General features: G+C 41.2%; 2 protein-coding genes across 2 annotated transcripts; one reads left to right on the top strand and one right to left on the bottom strand.

The window, feature by feature from the left end:
* Positions 1-2,596: 2,596 nt before the first annotated feature.
* Positions 2,597-10,517, bottom strand: LOC117439026 (crossover junction endonuclease EME1-like). Its single transcript, XM_034074714.2, has 2 exons — positions 10,328-10,517; positions 2,597-3,869 (listed from the first exon to the last, which is right to left on the bottom strand). Exon 2 carries the CDS (start codon positions 3,851-3,853, stop codon positions 3,071-3,073), a length of 783 nt encoding a protein of 260 aa, XP_033930605.1. The 5' UTR covers positions 3,854-3,869; positions 10,328-10,517; the 3' UTR covers positions 2,597-3,070.
* A 366-nt stretch (positions 10,518-10,883) lies between these two features.
* Positions 10,884-18,904, top strand: LOC117439313 (large ribosomal subunit protein bL27m-like). Its single transcript, XM_034075201.2, has 4 exons — positions 10,884-10,976; positions 11,889-12,017; positions 16,849-16,916; positions 17,014-18,904. Exons 1-4 carry the CDS (start codon positions 10,937-10,939, stop codon positions 17,218-17,220), a joined length of 444 nt encoding a protein of 147 aa, XP_033931092.1. The 5' UTR covers positions 10,884-10,936; the 3' UTR covers positions 17,221-18,904.
* The last annotated feature ends 327 nt before the right edge of the window (positions 18,905-19,231 follow it).

The raw sequence follows: 19,231 nt of genomic DNA, 5'->3' as shown, positions 1-19,231 counted from the left end.
CCAATGGAGACCGACGTTGCCACTTGGCCGCCATCTAGCTACAGGCAGTGCTCTCATTCATAACATTATGGTTTACTATTTAAATAACCATAGCTTGCTCAATTTTCAACCGATTTTCAAACGGTTTGGTTTTTTATAAACATCAAAGATGTAGTTATGATACTGCATACTTATAATCATGGACTTTCATATGAAAATAACATCAGATAAAGCAATAGCTATACACACACACAAGGTATTTATATTAAATATTTGCCGGTGTATATATTTCCATTTATTTTATTATATTGTCAATTTTAAAATTGGAGTCATAATGGACTCGAACTTGACTTTTAAAAACATATTAAGAAAGCATCCAATACTATTAAATCAACTTGCAAATGTTAAACAAATTAGACCTTTCTTAACTGTCAATGCTGCAAAGTCATACCTGATTATATCCCACATTGAATAGTTTTACAACTGGTCATTTGCTTGTGCCACAAACCTTAAACCGATAGAACAGCTGTACAAGAGAGCTATTAAGGTGTTGACAGAAAGCCATTTTCATACCACCACTGTACCATCCTTGAGAAATATAATTTCTTGAGTTTTGACAATTTTAAGTATTTTTGCATTTTTTATAAATGTTTACATGGACTGGCCCCCCTCCCTTAGGGGAATTCATCCACAAAAAATGCACTGGACGCTGCACTAGGTCAGAAACCAGAGGAGACTGTGAGGTCCACCGTAGACGAACCACTTTTGGACAAAATGTACTTTCAATTAAGGGCAGCTCATTGTGGAACAGCCTCCCAACTGAGATACGGGATTGTCCCACTCTCAATAGTTTCAAAGGTCAACTCAAAGAATGGTTGAGAAACAAACAGACGTGCAATCACTAATTAAATGCACTTTAATACAGGGGTATCTCCTCTTGCACTTTACATATCGTTGCTGCTATATTGTATTACCATGTCAAACATACTTGTGTATGCTGCTCTTGCTCTCTTGCACCTTTTTTATAACATGTATTTTCTTTGTAAAATGTAACATTTCTTAAATGTTTTTTTGTGAGGGACTGTGGATGGAAATTAGGTGAAAGCTAAATCTGGCCACTGTTACCACACATTTTAATGTTTTAAGTGTTTATTACAGTGCATTGTCCCTCCGAAATAAATGATTAAAATAACATTTTGTATAAAATCAAGGCACCTAGCCATGCAGTCTGCCTTTACAAACATTTATGAAATAATGGGTCGTTCTAAAGGGCGCACTAAATTTGAACGTGTACTGTAATAGGATGCCACCGTTGCAACAAGTCAGTTCTTGAAATGTCTTCTCTCCTCAAATATTCTATTCTACGATCAACTTTAAGTGGTATTATTGCAAAGTGGAAATGTTTAGGAACCACAGCAACTCAGCCACGAAATGTCAGGACATGTAAAAGTGGCCGCTGGCCACTGCTAGTGGCTTTGCTGACTCAATACATGCACCAGTTCCAGGTCTGGCATTGATATAACACCAAAACTGTGGGGAGCTTCATGGTTTTCATGGCCGAGTAGCTGCATCGAGCCTTACATCACCAAGCACAATGCCAAGAGTCGGATGGAGGGGTGTAAAGCACGCCGCCACTGGACTCTGGAGCAGTGGAAAACGTGTTCTGTGGAGTCCTGATGGACGCGTCTGAGTTTGGCGAATGCCAGGAGAATGTTACCTGCCTGACTATTGTGCAACTGTAACGTTTGGTGGAGGAGAGATAATGCTATGGTGTAGGTGGCCGAATACTTTTGTCTATATCGTGTAGGGCTGTGCAATTTAATCGATCCTGCGATATATATCGATATTTAGTTTTCCGAGAAAGTATCGATATTTTCAGCCGCGGGTATCGATACATTAAGTCTGATAACTGTGTTCCTTATTCTCGCGTCCAGGAGAGAAGCTTTAAAAAGGAGACTAATTGAGTCTCTGAGAAGGTTCAAATGTATACTTTAATTAATAAAAAGCGCGGTAATGTTACAAGCAGAAGATGGTTCAGTCAGAAAAACAGCTGTGTTCTGGCTCTCGTGAGCGAAGAGAAGAGAGCGAGCTCCACCTTTCCAGCTGTTAAATATCCTCTGTGGGCCGGTTGGCGCTGCTGGGGGCTGGCCCTCCACGTCTCCAATGTTCGTTGTTGCGCATTACAGAGGATTCAGACATTGTACATTAAATATATAACTAAACACGCCTTTTCTCCTCCTTATCTCTTTCATGACTTTTCATTTAATACATTTTAAGCGCTGTAATCAATACTCCAAAAAATACCTCACGGCTGGTATCATTTCCGGTAGTTCCGAATGTTGTCTCATGCTAACCACGTCTGTAAACAAACGTATTCAAATAAACTGTACCTTCATTTAATATTCAGCAATAATAATATCTCGACGTCTATAGTTGTAGTGTTGAAATCAGTAGGTTTCGGTGTGCAACACTCCGTGTCATATCGCTACTAAATTCACCTCTATAGTAAATGGTATATTAGCCACATGCTAAATGCTAACCGGAGATGAAGGATTTTCAGAATAAAAGCTTAAAAACTGGTTGTGCACAGAACTTCTGGTTTTTCAGTATAAAACAGCATTTAAACTGACGGTATGTTTAAGGTACTTTATGCCATCAAAACATCGATTTTAATTTATTTTTAATTTAAGTCCCATTCAAATCCCCCGTGTTCCGCCACCTGCTGCACCTTTTAATTGTCCATTGTCCATTGTGACTTTATGTACTTACGTTTCAAAGGCTTGTAAGCTACAGTTTGCACTGTTTCAATAAATGAAACTAATTTTCTCACCACATCTTTTGATTCATTTTGTCCAGCATTTGCAAGCTGGAGACTCTCTGTCAGAGCCATATATTGTATAATTGATGCTTTCAGTTTTCAGTTGAATTAATTCAATCCAAGTCAATGGAACACTCACAAGATGTCACCAAAATCACACTGTCCCTTTAAAATCTTTCAGAAAATGATATAAGTGTATCGAATCGTATCGTTGGCTGAATATCGTGATATATATCGTATAGTTGGCTGAATATCGTGTATCGTATCGTGAGATTAGTGTATCGCTACAGCTCTAATATAGTGTATGTTGTGAATGCTTCTCAGCACAAAATGACCTTTAATAATTCTTAAGCACGAGCTGGTTGATCCACTTAGGCACTGTGCTGATTGTTTCTCTGTACCTGGGTCGACAGCCACCACCATGTGCTTGATGCACTCCTCCGGCCTCAGAGCCTTGGCAGCCTCAGCCAGAGCTTTCCTCTCGGCTCTCTGCCTCTCCTGTTCCTGCCGGTGCCCCTCCTTGGCACTCTGATGGCCCTCCCTGTTTTGCTTCTTCATCAGAACCTCTTTCCTGGAGCTCTGGATCTCCAACGTGTGCTTGGCAGCATTCTTCTTGGTGTCGGCGGGTGGCAGCCCTTGCTGAGGGAAAACTGCAGCCTCATCTGGGCTCACTGTTCTCACCTGATGGAAGCTGAGCGGCTGCTCTGACTCTGACAAGCCATTCTGCCGAGAGAGCTGTAGATCACCCAGTTTGGATGGCGAATAGTGTTGAGCATCTTTCCCATTAGTGACAGACGAGGAGGCACTAATCACAGTTTCCTGTCTTTGTTTGAGTCTCTGTGCCAAAGGGACATAAGGTGCATCGTCATCAGAATCGCTGCTGATCATCATTACATCAGCCGCTCCTGAATATGTGCCCACATTGCCTGAGTATGTGTTATCTGTGCTGCTCTGGGAAGCTGGGTGGGGGTGTCGACCCGACTGCAGGAAGTCAAACACCGGAAACTCCTCATCCAGGTCGCTGCTGGAGTCACTGCAGCCACCATGTTCCCTCATGCCCGAGCGACAGTAACTGGATATAATGAGACACATGTATTACAGGACCATCAATGAGCAGGCTATTCCAAGCTCCAGGAGTGCTTTTAATTCTGTTATAGACATCCCACCAAGTTTAATTAAACAAATCTACATTTTAGTCTCGTTGAAAGCTAACTCGAAATGTTGTACCCCAAAGTGTTATGTTCGAAATGTCTAGTGCGGGTCCCCAGCACATAGAAACTGCCGGATGCTAATTTGCATATGTTGGGCAATTTTCACAATTAGCACAAGTTGTGTTAATTTAAATGAATGGCATTATGGCCTATGTAAACAATAATGAAAAAATGACTTGGCCGATTTGGAAAATGTTACAGTGATTGTGGAGGTAATTGAGGATGCCGAGTCCATTTCTGACATTTTCAGGATATACAATTTGACTAGAAAGTGGTCATATTTGTAGTCCCAATCAACTCGGCAAACTCAGAAACCCCAAAACTAATCCAAAATTGTCAAAATCAGAAAAGCAATTGTTGAACTATTGTCTCCTATTGGTAATTCTTGCTAATTAACTAAACTTGTGCTAATTAACGAATTTACGATAATTGTGCAAATTGCCCAACATATGCAAGTTAGCATCCCGCAGTTTTTATGTGCTGGGGATCCGCACTATACATTTCTAACATAAAACTTAGAAACGGGTTCACTATAGGGACTATAGCTGCGTCGCACTTCCCAAAACTTGCGTCTTTTCCCTGCGTCTTATGCGGCTTTCACACCAGCGCTTTTCAGTTTCTAGCTCCGAGCGGGAGCTTTTCTGGTTCAGCTCCGGTTTCCCTTTTCAGCTCCCGCTCTGTGCACACCGCCCACTGGCGCCCCAGAGCTGCCCTTGCTGCGTCATGACGTCACCGTTTACATCGCTGATTTGCCCCCCAAGGGCAGCCATTACGGCAGCTCACAACAACAACAACAACTGCGTCGGGTCGATGATCGTGTTGCTTTTAATCACACGAAGCCAGAATAAATTGAATAACGACTTCTCCAACCTTATACTTTTCTCCAGAGTGCCGTGGTTCATTGTTTATTAATGTGTTTCTGCAGCATTTACCGACCGCTGCAGTGCTGGCTGCTCTTCCACAGGAGTTTATTCTCCCGTTAGCTCCCGGTTAGCTCACACTGCAGCGGCCGCTCTAAAGTAGTCACTGTCCGACTCACACAAGCAGCTGATGCATATCCCCAGTTCCCCTTAGCCTAAGTGAATGTGTGTCAGTCTGAATTGACACCGTTTGGTATCACAACGCTGTTATGAAAGTTTCTCTGGTATAAAACGGGTGATGTTAGCATAGCAACCGAAGCTAAACTGACTACTTGCATCCGATAGCTGCAATAATACAAAACAACACGTCTGCCTCTCTCCACAATGATGGATAACAGCGAACGGATGGTCAAAGTAAGGTACAAATAAACAGAATCACACGAAGCCTGGTTAGTGTTGCCTGACTTTATAAAGTGTGTTTATAGGCACTACTGCTTGTAGGCAGGCATAACAGTCGACCCATGGGAGGTGGGTTTAGTTTCCTGCACGCCTCGACGTAAGAGAGACGTAAGCGACGTCACCTCTTAGCTCCAAAGCTCTTGCCTCTGGACCGACAATTTTTTGGAGCTGGAAATGAAGCGGATTCCGGAGCTAAGAGCCGGCGCAGCTCCGGTGTGAACTGGAAAACCCGGCGCTTTTCAGGCTCTAGCTCCGAGCCGGAGCTGAAAAGGCGCTGGTGTGAAAGGGGCATTAGTCCCTCCCACCAGGGATGCATGGAGAGATGCAAAGAAACTACGAGAAGAGAGAGGACTAGAGGCAAGGAAATTAGTTTTAAGAGCTATAGAGAACCACAGTCCTAAAACCCGGAAGTAAGTTAGCATTTTTACCACTTCCGGTTCCTTCAACAAAAAGCAATGCAATTTCTCCATAGGATTTTGGAAAATAGCTCGAAATAAGGTCTGTGTTTGACACAAATTGAAGAGACAGATCACGTTTTGTTCTACGACATTACATACATCAGCAGTGACCCCACTGGTGATTTGTGAAGAATTTACGTGTCTGAAAAACGATGAGTGTTAACATGTGGCTGAATAGGACTACAGAAGTTGTCGAGGCCGTTGTACATCCTTACACCGAACACGTAAACACTCCTGCTAAGTTTGTTTGCCCTGTTCTGCTTGAAAGCAAGTACCTGCGCTCTTGCATATGGATCTTAAGTTGCGTGACGTTGAAGCAGCGACCCTGCTGTAGTTCGTTCATAGCATAACGTTAGCATTTTGCTTCTGGCGACTAGATTTATGATTAGAAAATTATAAAAGTAGGGTAGGCATGTGGATATTATCCAGCTGAACAAAATGTTGATCCGTCTCTTAAATGTGTGTCAATCACAGACCTTATTTAGAGCTATTTTTAAAAAAATCCAATGGAGAAATTGCATTGGTTTTTGACAAAGGAACCGGAAGGAGTTTACTTCCGGGTTTTAGACGCGTCACTGCGGTTCTCTAGGGGACGTCCTTTCCTCTGAGCGTCACGTTTAGCAAAATCATGTAATTCATGTCTTAGCTGTGACTGAATGGAGATGACAATAAATACAAATGTAAAACAAAAAAAAGCTGTTCTTGCTCACAGACATTAAATCTGTCTCTTTTAATTGTATTGTGTGCATAATAAAAATGAATTGGAGATTCATGAAATGTTTCCAATATACGAATACAAATATTGTTGTCCACTTTGAATTCATGTATCATATTAAAAATATGTGATATATCTGACAAACAAAACGCTGTATAAAACTGAGGAGTGATTTCTTTTAATGTGTTATCTGTGTCTACTGTTTAACTGCTCTGATGTTAAGAAGCATCAGATCAGTGATGCGCTGCAGCGTCCAATCAGTGAGCGATACACAATAAGAGGGCGGGCTAGTGGCTGAAGATTTCACTGAAGTGAACTGCTGGTGCAGAGACGTTAAAGAGAGAGTTGCGTGAACTCCGTTCACGTCCAATGGACCATTTTTTTTTCCAGCAATGGCTAGGGATGGGTATCGAGAACCGGTACTAAGTCAATACCGGTACCTGATTGGACGGTATCAGTTATACCGTTAAGCCGCTGGACAAACGGTGCTGTTATCGGTATATCTGTTACGTCTACTTCCTTAGTTTAACTTTAAACCATTCTGGTTGGTTGGGAACCCTCATCCCGTGCGATGTATCCGGTTTGAGACCCCTCTGATTGGCCACTGTAAATGCAACTTGTCATCTCTCTCAACAGCACTCTTATTCTTTCACACACAGTGACGTCACGAGCTACCCACAATGCAACACGCGCCATATATATATATAAATATGCCATTTTCCTGGAGGTGCAAATATCCTGGAGGTGCAAATATAAACAGGCTAGCTAAACGTAGCCAGGCAGAGCGCACTAGGTTTTTTTTCTGAATTAACGACCGAGAAATCGCTGCATGTCTTCGGATTACATCTCTGGACTGGAGGCATGTGCTTTAGGTCGTTACCAGCGGTAAACTAGACCTGTGTGGGTTGTCGGATTGCCCTTACAGACTGCCTGTAGATGTATGGAAAAACGACCCTCGAAAGTGGCCTTCGTCGATTTTGGCTGCATCTACGTCTAATTTCTGGAAACACCAGGCGAATACCCCACTTGTCATAATAATATTATCATGCCATTGCATATATGTGGTATTTTAGAGTTGACTAGATATTGATTAAGGCAATAGACTATGATATTCAGTACAGGAAGCTTAGCAACACCGAGACGTTGTACGGCTAAACCATCGGCCTGCTTGCACCTCGCGTAAAACAGCGGATACCGGAAGTACGGTGTCGCCCTCGGCCCAATACCCGTATGTGTGTGTGAAAGAATTATTGTTGTGAGACTCCCGCAGGCATGGCGGACAGAGCGAAGCGATCGAAGGTCTGGGTGGCAATAGTGCAAGGTGCAATCTATGTACTCATTTAGTTACTTGTAAAGGGGGTAACACAAGCAACTTAATGATCACAATTTGCAAACTAAACACTCTTTGTATCTAAAACGGTGCAGCGTATTTGACAGCCTAAACAATGTGGCTGCTAGCGATACTGCTAGCGCTAATAGTGCTAGCGGGATTCAGCCGCGCCGTGTGTAAATGTGACCTGAGCGAAGGCTCGCAGGCAGGTTAGCTGCTGAGCACGGGTAATATGTTTTGTTTACCTGAGTGTAGTCTTGCAGGCACATCGCCTTGTCTTTTTTTAGTTTGTTTATTAACACTGACAGTGTATTCATGTGAGCTCTTACACCTATAATAATGTGGCCTTTCATTGAATGCTTTATAAACCAGTTAAAGGTGGGGTAGGTAATTTTGGAGAAACCAGCTCGAGTGCGCTAGAATTTGAAAATACACAGCCGGAAAAAATCTGCCACTTCCTTACAGAGCCCCTCCCCCAACACACACGAACGCGCACATGACCAATGAGGGCACGAGATAAGTTTGCGCACCGATGGAAGGCTGACAGGCAGGTAGGCCATCCAGTTATTTTAGCCGGCCGGCTAAAATGATTGGTCGTGCTTTTTACAGCACTACGGCTTCCACAGATGACATTTTCTCATGGATTTTTTGTCAAAGCACTTCAAATATTCATTGCTATCGGGATGTTAAGAGCATTCCATGGAATATAACAAAAAGTGTATCTCGAGCCGGTTTCTCTTACCTACCCCACCTTTAAACTTACAGATGTCATTGTGAATTGGAAATCTGCATTAAATGTTGTTAAGGTCAACGTTTCAATGTATGGTTCAGCAATTGTTGGTCCGTTTTCTAGAAATTGGACATATTTTAAGCTCAAATACTTTGTCTACTATGTTTAAACCTTCAGACACATGTTGACATGTTTCAGTTCCAGCACATCATAAACTTACGTTTTGAGTGTACAGTCCCACTCTGTTATATTCCTCCTTCCTACAGAACAGACAATGACAGGATAAGATGTCATTTGTCAGTATAGTCCTATTTCTTAAAACCTTCTCTGTTGTTTAAGTGTCTGATAACCACGAATAGTAAGCATTATATGACAGTAATGATCACATATTTTAAATTGTATTTTAATTGACATTGAATGCTTTGAAAGGTGCCCTAAAATAAAGTGTATTATTGATCTTATATCTGTGCCTCTATTACATTACATTTCATTTTCTATCACACTATTAATGTTCCTTATTTTAGACTAGGTTAATCCTGGTGTCAATAGGGAAGATCTGCACTGTTCTCTACATAACATGTTCAGAGCAGGTATTTCTCCTGCCGGATTTGGAACCCCCCCCTATATCTTTCTCCAGGATAGTCACAACGTCACCAACATCACACTGGTGCTTGCTGTTCCCCTCTAGTTTGTGCTCACCAAAGCATTTCACTCTGGGCCTAGCAGGTACAAAACTAAAGAGGGGCTTCCAAATCCGGCAGCACCAACACCTGATCTGCTGGATTTTGAAGCCCCTCTTTAGTAAAATGCTTTGGTGAGGATAAACTAGAGGGGAACAGGAAACACCAGTGTGATTGTGGTGAAGTTGTGACTGTCCTGGACAAAGTTGTAGGGGGGGGGTGCTATATTTGGCAGGAGAAATACCTGCTCTGCTGAACATGTTATAGAGAACAGTACAGAACTAAAATAAGGAACATTAATAGTGTGATATAGGCACAGATATAAGATCAATAATACACTTTATTTTAGGGCACCTTTCAAAGCATTCAATGTCACCTTAAAATACAATAAAAAATCAAATATGAGTGGCATTACAATACAAACATGTGTTGAGTAGGAAACCACAGAGGAAAATTACATCCAAAGGAGCAATTAAAGCGAGTGAAGCCAGTTTGAACACATTATCTTTTAGGCTTGATTGAAAATAACACAGTGTCTGACATGATCATATATGTGATCATTACTGTCATATAATTGCTTACTATTCGTGGTTATCAGACACTTAAACAACAGAGAAGGTTTTAAGAAATAGGACTATACTGACAAATGACATATTATCCTGTCATTGTCTGTTCTGTAGGAAGGAGGAACATAGCAGAGTGGGACTGCACTCAAAAACGGAAGTTTGTTCCAATACGAAGATTGTGACAATCTGAAAAGTGTCCTTAAAACGAGCCTCCTCGTGTATGCACATGATTTATTCAGCCGTTTTCTGTTTAATCTGATGGGAAATATATCATTCAAAAGAGAGAAAAGCTTATTAAACTAGACGAACGCTCAATACAGGCGATGACGTCACGTTTGCGCGTTCCCGCGAACAGGGCTTCAATCTACCGCAAGGCTTCAATCTACGGCACAACAGGGGCAGTCAAATATCCAATATCCAACTTAAAACTATACTTCACCGCGGTGTCTAAAGTTAACTGCCAAGATTTAAACAGAGAGCATATATTTGGGTAACCGGATGTATGTGCTTTGTATACTCACTTGAAACGATATCTTGTTGCAGGCGTGTGTTTACTAATGAGGTAAAGTACTAATGACTAGACTTGCTACTAGCAGAAATGATTCATTAAATTCAACACACGGAACGTTAAATTGTGTCTGCAGAGCCTTTAGACTTCCCGGGTTGCAGATTGCACGGTAATGTTGCATTCGCGTTTATGGAACGTTTCGAAACTTCCGGTCCCCCCAGCCTGTCTGTTAGAGAACTAATAGTGTATGGATTTACACATTAAATACAAGCGCATTGCTTGAGTAATATATTTGTGTTTGTTTTATAAAAGGAAAGTTGTTCATTAACCTCAATTAAATATATATTGTTACTGAAACATGGCATTTTGTAAATCCTATATATAATAATAATAATAATAATAATATTTTTAATGATATAATAATATAATGCAACATAAATCCAGGCATTTTAAATATATGTTTTAGTATTTGCAAGCTCACGTTACTTCGTTCGCTTTAGCTTCAGCTTCAACTAAACAGTATTTCAGAAGGCTGTGCGATCTACTGCATCTTTCTTGGGGATCTTAAATGCAGCACCCTTTCCGGATGTGACGGTATGACGTAAGTGACGTCAGATTCAAGATGGCAGCGCTTGCGTCCTTGATGCTCAAGTCCAGAACCGGTTGGTATCAAACATCTAAATTAGTTATTTCTACATTCCCGCATATTTACAAATTGCTTGAGAAAAATATTCATTTATTCTCAGCCGCTCCGTCACTCTGTTAACATTTGTACACGTTTTAAATGTGCTACATGCTATCTAAGCTGAGCGAGCTGTTCAGCCTGTACATTAGCACTGCATGTCATTTAACGCATACTTGATACCAGCGTAAACATCGATATATATTTTTGAACAAGAATATTACTTTAAACGTTCGTAGAGATGTACTGACGTAATGAGAAATATATTGGTAGTCAGATTCTTTACTTGAGTAAAAGTACTAATAGCACACACTGTACACACACTACATTTCAAGTAAAACTACTGCATCAAGAATGATACTTAAGTCAAAATACGATTAAGAAAATGTGCTCAAAAGTACGAGTAGTAAAATAACTCATCGCAGAAAAAGCAACATTTAAAAAAAAAATTATATTTTAGAAATATATTAAAGCTTTGCTTTAATATATTTCTAAAATATAATTTTTTTTAAATGTTGCATGGAAATCTTCACATTTATCTTTGAAATATTTTTGATCAAAAAACGTCTTTGCAGAATTGATGCCAATTCATTTTCAGATAACCCACTCAAGGTTTATTGTATATTTAGTTACCTAAATATAACGTTGGATAGCTATATCAAATAATAATAATTGTTGTGTGTCAAAATCAAAATGTATAAAGAAAGTAGTAAATCAATCTCTAAAATAAATGTAGTGGATTAAAAAGTACAACATTGTCTTCCAAAAGGTAGAAGGGTTGAAGTATAAAGTAGTATAAAATGAAAATGATGGGGTAAAGTACAAGCTTATGATTTGTCTTCATGAGATATGGAAGCTGACCCCACATGAATGCCTGTGTGCTCCTGGGCAGGAGTTCTGGTTCCGGCTCAGACCGCTCTCCTGGACCTGCTGAGGTTTGCCTCTAAGAAGGCTGGTGGCAGCAGTAAGAACGTCGGTGGAAAAAGCCCTGGGCAGAGATATGGATTCAAGAAACAAGATGGTAATATACATATATGTAAAATACAAATTCTCTGTTACCTATTCTTCACTAGCCTCAAGTTACTTCGAAGTGTTTATACACCTGGTAAATGCAATCTCTTCTGTTTCAAATTACAATAGCTATTGTTGTAGGGATTGAGAATGTAAAAACACAGTGAAGAGAAGAGCGGATGTTGATGTTTATTTAAAGAGCCTGTGACACGGTTTTCCCCCATCATCCAAACCCATCAATTTGAGTACATATTGTCCCCTTGAAAACCGTTACTGAACTGATTTTGGATATTTGTACTTTGATAACCATTAATCTGCCTTCAATGTTGACAATTTTCTGGATCTTCTCGCGGATTCTTCAAGTCCCGCCAAATGATGGGTGACGTCATTGCGGGCACAGCGCTCCAGCTGCACCGTCCAGGATCCCAGCATCTGCATGTAAACCTTTATATATATATATACAGTCAGATGTAAACGCACGATGGTGCACACAGCAGCAAGCTCAGACAGCGATGACAGGTTAATGTTGAACGTGTCTGAGAGCTCATATGAGGCTGAAGGATCGGTTTATGTTGTATCTGTTAGAAGTTTAGGAATGAGGTGCGTCAATATGGGCGATCATATGGTCATGTAGCCAGTGGTGGAATGGGACTAAAAATCATCCCGGGACTCTCGACCGGCCCACTTCGGTACCGCTAGTAAATTGTCAACGGGGGGAGTGGGGGATGTAAAATACAAATATAATGTATAATGTCTGTGTCTTTGACCTTAGCGCTGCTAGCCACCTGTGCCCTGTACTACGAAGCCAGTTCAACAGACCCTGGATATGAGTAACAAACAAACTAACAACAAACTAACAAACGAGATCTCGCTAAGCGGTCCTACGATGCTGGTTATCAACTCGGTAAATCAAGCCAGGGTTTCTCTCTCCAGCTGAGAGCGCGTTCACATCTAAGACACGAGTGGATCTGACTTTAATTACATTTGTCTCGAGTGTTTCGTCAACATACTGTGTTAAATAATACTTCTGCATCCAGTCTGTGACACTGTGAGTGTTGCACGGCCAGATGAGGCTGGAGAAGCTGACTCAGATAAGGAAATATATGATATATTATGATATTATATGATCGATGATCTGATTGATGATGTAATATGAATGATAAGTGCGACACGTCGGCGTCTTCTCTGCATACGGCAGTTTAAACTGTATTTTCTTTATCCTGTAATATGACTTGAGAGATTTAAACTCCGCACACTGAGTGGATCTCTTTTCTATAGACGCCGGAGGCGGGCAGCGTCAGGTAAAAGAAGTTATTTAGCCTTCTCAAACCTGAGCCTCACGCGCCGCCTATGGGGGATGTGCTGGTGACTTATCCGACCGGCCCACTTCGGTACCGGCCCATCGGGATTCGTCCCGATGGCCAGTCCGCCACTGCACCCAGCCCACGTAAACTGTCAACGGGGGGAGCCTCGCTGCGGGGAAACGGTGGACCTAGTGTCCCGATCGGAGTGGGAATAATAATAATAATCCGTGCATTTTATCCATTAATTTCCCCAACATTGTGGTAAAAAACCACACGTTTAATCCACGTTGGTGTACTACTACAACTACAAAAAGCATCGGTTTGTTTTCTCATCAGTAAATGCAGACCGGCTCAAACAAACGATTTTTAATCATCATCCTCACTCATCATTTAATGTATCATATGTTCGCCGAATTGACATGAAAGCACTAATAAATGTAGTTTCATCCACTTGAGTTTATAACCACAAAAATAATCAATTTGTTTTTATATCACATCCGACGGGAGGAAATTCAGCAGCTCTCACTCCCGATTTTTAATCCTAATGTAATCATCATCTTCACCACGATCATTTATGTTTATGTCGCCGAATTGACATGAAAGCACTGACACATATGAATATACTGTAGTCAACTTCATTAAAACGTTATTAACGTGCCTAAACTCAGTAATTCACCATTTCTACGCATGACACAACACACTTTGTCCGTGTTTGGCTCTCGAAGCGTTCCCGCATTGACGTCACTTCCGGCTTCCCCCAAAACTTCAAAATGAGTGAAGGAATTTCCCCGCGATGTTCGAAATTATTGATATTTAACGAAACGGTATCGCTTTTTCTTTTTTAAACTGACGGTTCGAGATTACTAGTAGCCCAATATTTCATTGCACAACAGTTGTTGGGATGGTGTCACAGGCTCTTTAAATGCCTAATGTTTGAGAGGCCTGGCAAAGTAATCAATATTTCTTTGTGAACAACACAAACTAAAAAGAAATAAAAGAAATGTACATTCTAGGGATCGACCGATATGGCTTTTTCAAGGCCGATACCGATTATTAGTAATCAAGGAGACCGATAACCGATATTTGGAACCGATATACATTTGCAGTAAAATCAGAAAATCTTGGTGTCAAAATGTAGAATAACACAAACTCCAACACAACTTCTTTGAAATGCATTTAAGCATATATTATGTTTAATGAACTTTTAAACATCTTACAACTGGTTTCCTCTCTGTGCCCTTTTCTTTAGTGCAGCCATCTGCAATGAGTTAGAGAGAGACAAGAAGTGCGGCTGACATGCTTAACTAACAATAATGCTTAATTTATTATATCAAACCAATGCCTGTCTGTCTAGCATACAATCCCAATAAGCTGCTAGCAACTGCAAAACACTAGTGCTAGCTAATGTTTTGCAAACTATTAAAAGTGAGGCTATTACAGTAGACCTAACGTTAGTCTAGTAGCCTCACTTCTAATATTTTGCTAAACATTTGCTAAATACATTAGCTAATGAGCTTCACATATCAACCTGAAAAACTGCGAGGCTCCACTCGCAGCCCCCCCTCCGCACCACAGTTACTCTGCTGCGAGACGCTGCACGCACCCCCAACTCTGACTGACTTCCCGCGTCCCTGTGTAACTGGGAAGCTGATAGAATTGGATCAATAGATCGTGCTGTTTTTGCAACTTCAGCATAGGGGATTGGGATGTTTATTGAACTTTGGCTTTCAACTGATTTACCTTCGAAACACATGTATGGCTCTGCCACTCAGCGCTGCTGCTTGCCTCTGTCTGTGTCTGCGTTCTTCGCACCTGCCTGTAATCTGAGAAGGTCCCGCCTCTATGGAAAATCTTCAGTGTTGATTGACACTTCAGTAATAGCCTATCAGATAGCGCTGTGGGTGGGACATTGCTCGTGTACAGAGAGTGGTGACTGCAGACAGAGAAACGGCCGCATCAGAGCCAAAGTGTTATCGGCAATTTTATAAAAAAAAGGCCGATACCGATAATCGGTCAAATGATGAATATCGGCCCCGATAATCGGTCGACCCCTACTATCAATCAATCAATCAATGTTTATTTATATAGCCCAATATCACAAATGTTACATTTGTCTCAGTGGTCTTCACAGTGTGTACAGAATATCAGTATGACAATACGACACCCTCTGTCCTTAGACCCTCACATCGTACAAGGAAAAACTTCCAGAGAAACCCCACAGTTTAAAGGGAACATGGGAGAAACCTCAGGGAGAGCAGCAGAGGAGGGATCCCTCTCCCAGGACGGACAGACGTGCAATAGATGCCGTGTGTAAATTGAAAAGATAATACATTTGCAACATAGGTAGTCCAGATGTTTGGAAATGCATGCGTGTATAATAGGAAGATGAATCCACAAGGATATCCATCCAGGACCTATGATCCAGGACCACAGCCACGACTCAAGATCCAGCGCTCGCGATCCAGGACACAGGACCGCAGGATCATCCATGACTCCGGATCCCGGCGTATATAGACACCAAAAAGAAAGAGATGTGGGGAAGCTGGGTTAATCGGAACATGAGAGTACACGGGTACAGACAGAGAGAAGTAAGATGTCCCCAGACAAACTAAGCCTATATCAGCAAAACTAGGGGCTGAATCTAATCAGCCCTAACTATAAGCTTTATCAAAAAGGAAGGTCTTAAGCGCACTCTTAAAAACGGATAGGGTGTCTGCCGCCCGAACACAAACTGGAAGCTGATTCCACAAATGTGGAGCTTGATAAGAAAAGGCTCTGGCTCCCATTGTACTTTTAGAGACTCTAGGAACAACCAACAACCCTGCATTCTTGGAACGCAATGCCCATTATACCCTACTGGACAGTAGGGTATAATGAGTTCTTTAAGGTAAGATGGCGCCTGCCCATTATGGGCTTTGTAGGCGAGAAGAAGAGTTTTAAATTCTATCCTGTGTTCTATAGGGAGCCAGTGTAAGGCAGCCAGAACAGGAGTAATGTGGTCCCTTTTCCTAACTCTGGTTAGTACACGAGCCGCAGCATTTTGAATCAGCTGAAGCGACTTGACTGACTTCTTGGTACTCCCTGATAATAAAGAGTTACAATAATCCAGCCTAGAAGTAACAAATGCATGGACTAGTTTCTCTGCATCGTTTTGAGGCAAGATATGCCTGATTTTTGCAATGTTACGTAGATGGAAGTAGGCGGTCCTTGATTTTATGTGGGCGTTAAAGGATAAATCCTGATCAAATATAACACCAAGATTCCTTGGTCTGATTCTACATTCCCATGAGAGTTTTTCAGGTTAAGGTTTCATCTACACAAACATTTCCTCCTTGTTCAAGGTTGTGGTGTTCAGTTTAAAAAGGCCTTGATTGAACTGTCATTGTGGAGGCTGCTGTTTAACAGTATTGTTTGATACATAGGGTTGTGTTTGTTACTTTCCTTTCCTATTCTGCAAAATAATGCAGACATAAATACATATTTATAATAATACCAGAAATAAGTTGATCTATCATCTCTTTTTAATTTGCTCACAAGGTAATTTTGTCCATGCGGGTAACATCCTTGCGACACAGAGGCTGTTGAGGTATCACCCAGGAGCACATGTGAGTTACACTTTCTATATCAAACAATGTTGTGATGTAGTAGAAATGTACACATCTCATTGAGCCTCTCCACCTGTCCTCCTTCTTTACATCGCAGGTGGGGATGGGAACCAACAACACGCTGTTTGCTCTGGAGAATGGCTACATCAAGTTCACTAAGGAGGTGTTTGTCCCTCCCCCACGCAGCGCAGAGGCCACCCAGGTCATCACCAAGCTGCCCAAAGGAGCCGTGCTCTACAAGACCTTCATCAGCGTCCTGCCGGTCCCACAGGAGGGCAAGTTTAGACTGGTGGACATGGTCTGAGGGGACTGGACTGGGACGCCATTGGTGCCCAGCTGTTCTTGAAGTTGTTAGGATGAAGAAGGATTTGTTTGAGTGACACTTTGACTGATTTATCGAGAGCAAAGTGACTATTGGCCTCTCCTTAGCTTCCTCAATCCAGTCCCATCATTCGGTGGCGCTTCAACAGAAGTTTAACTCGGTCGCACATGGATGTTTATTTTATTTACACAACTCAGAAGTGAAGATAATGTATTCCAATTATTGTGATGCCAGCAGGGACATATCAGCAGTAAATATTAAAATCATTCCAATATAGTCCAGGACATTTGTGTATAACCATAAGTTGGTGATGACCATAATCATCATATTGTTAACTGGGATTCTGCATAGTCACCCAGTACTCACCACTTTAAGGAACTATGGTTCTGTTACCATGATAATGAATATGTGTTGTATTCAAGTTTTATGTGTGAAAATCTCTAAGTGAAATTACTTCAACAGTTACATTAGTAATCTCTATGAAGGCCAACTGTAAGCACTGCAGTCCTACGTTATAACTATACTATTTCACATGAGGTTTACCTGCTGAGCTCTAATGTAGAGCAGAAATTATGAGTGCTTATCTGAAAGAGCTTTAAAATCTACTCACAATATTTACACAGAGGAGGAAAAAATCCCAAAAGTAAGCTGAATGAAACAGACATCATGTTACTCACATTATGACAAAATGAAGTGAAACACCCTGAGCACGGCAGTGTGTGGAATTTAAAATGACTGATTACATTAGATATGCATTTATTGTATGTGTTTCTTGTCAAATTCATCCGGTAATAGTAAAAATCAACTTAATGTGATACAACGCACATTTACATTTTTGAGTTTCCAAATATTGATTTATCACCAAAGTTGTTTTACTTCAACTTAGATTTTGTACTTGTTGATTCAGTTAGTTAGCATTAGTTATTATAGAAATAATTAAGATTTGAAACAGTTTATAAATCCTTAAATGGAAAGGCAATACCAAAACTGGCCACCAGATGTCAATCCCTCCTACGTGACTTATTGTGCTCCTCAATTTGATTTCACTGTATTTGTGTTCACTTTGTACATTTACACTGCAGGTCTATCTCTTCATATATTGAAGTAACAGACGTATCTTCAAATTGATACCTCCTTGGGTTTAGGATTACTCAGGCCCAATCCCAAATCACCCCCTCGACCCTACCCCTCCGTAACGGAGTGAACTCCGTCTGTAGCCACACTCGCAGTCAGATGGAGGGAGTAAATACAGCAGCAAGCTTTGGGACGGCCTCCCCTCTCTCCGGCAGAAAGAGGAAATGCCGTAACTGTATGTAACAACGGTTTCAAATCAGCATTTCTTAGACAAAAAGTTTAAATGAATAACTCAAATAAAACTCCAAACATCTTTCATTGTGTTTCAAAGCTCTTTTAGTTTTAAACCTGATGTTTATAAGCTTTTTAGTTTTTGCAACGGTCTGTAAATATACACAACTTTATAATAAAATGCTGCGGTGACACGTTATTGGACATAATTCACCTCTCTTATTGTGTTGCCACACGGACCCTTTAGTGGGAACACCTGTAGCGTTAGCACCCATTCCTGCTAGCTCGTCAAGCAGAGCAGTCGATGTGTTAACCTCTCTATAATTAATGGATAATAAAGATTGGAACTCTTTTCTGAATACACCGCCTCCGACTCCCTTTTCCTGGCACTACACTGGTGACCCCGACGTTTCCGAGAAAGTTTCCGGAAAATTAACGAGCATGGCTGAACGCGATGTGTTCGTAAAGCTGCTAGTGTAGGCATAGATATATATATAAACACTAGATGGCTCACACGCGCTGCTGGCCAATGGAGACCGACGTTGCCACTTGGCCGCCATCTAGCTACAGGCAGTGCTCTCATTCATAACATTATGGTTTACTATTTAAATAACCATAGCTTGCTCAATTTTCAACCGATTTTCAAACGGTTTGGTTTTTTATAAACATCAAAGATGTAGTTATGATA

The sequence above is a fragment of the Pseudochaenichthys georgianus genome, chromosome 23 (genome assembly GCF_902827115.2).
Source record: "Pseudochaenichthys georgianus chromosome 23, fPseGeo1.2, whole genome shotgun sequence".
Lineage (NCBI taxonomy): Eukaryota > Metazoa > Chordata > Actinopteri > Perciformes > Channichthyidae > Pseudochaenichthys > Pseudochaenichthys georgianus.
The sequence above is the reverse complement of the archived record's forward strand: the minus strand, read 5'-3'. Positions and strand labels throughout refer to the sequence as shown.

Excerpts from the sequence above, each read along its gene's own strand:
- LOC117439026 (XM_034074714.2), bottom strand. The coding sequence starts at position 3,853 with ATGAGGGAACATGGTGGCTGCAGTGACTCCAGCAGCGACCTGGATGAG.
- LOC117439313 (XM_034075201.2), top strand. The coding sequence starts at position 10,937 with ATGGCAGCGCTTGCGTCCTTGATGCTCAAGTCCAGAACCG. Across the intron at positions 10,977-11,888 it reads GATGCTCAAGTCCAGAACCG|GAGTTCTGGTTCCGGCTCAG; the intron begins GTTGGTATCAAA and ends GCTCCTGGGCAG. Across the intron at positions 12,018-16,848 it reads TGGATTCAAGAAACAAGATG|GTAATTTTGTCCATGCGGGT; the intron begins GTAATATACATA and ends TTTGCTCACAAG.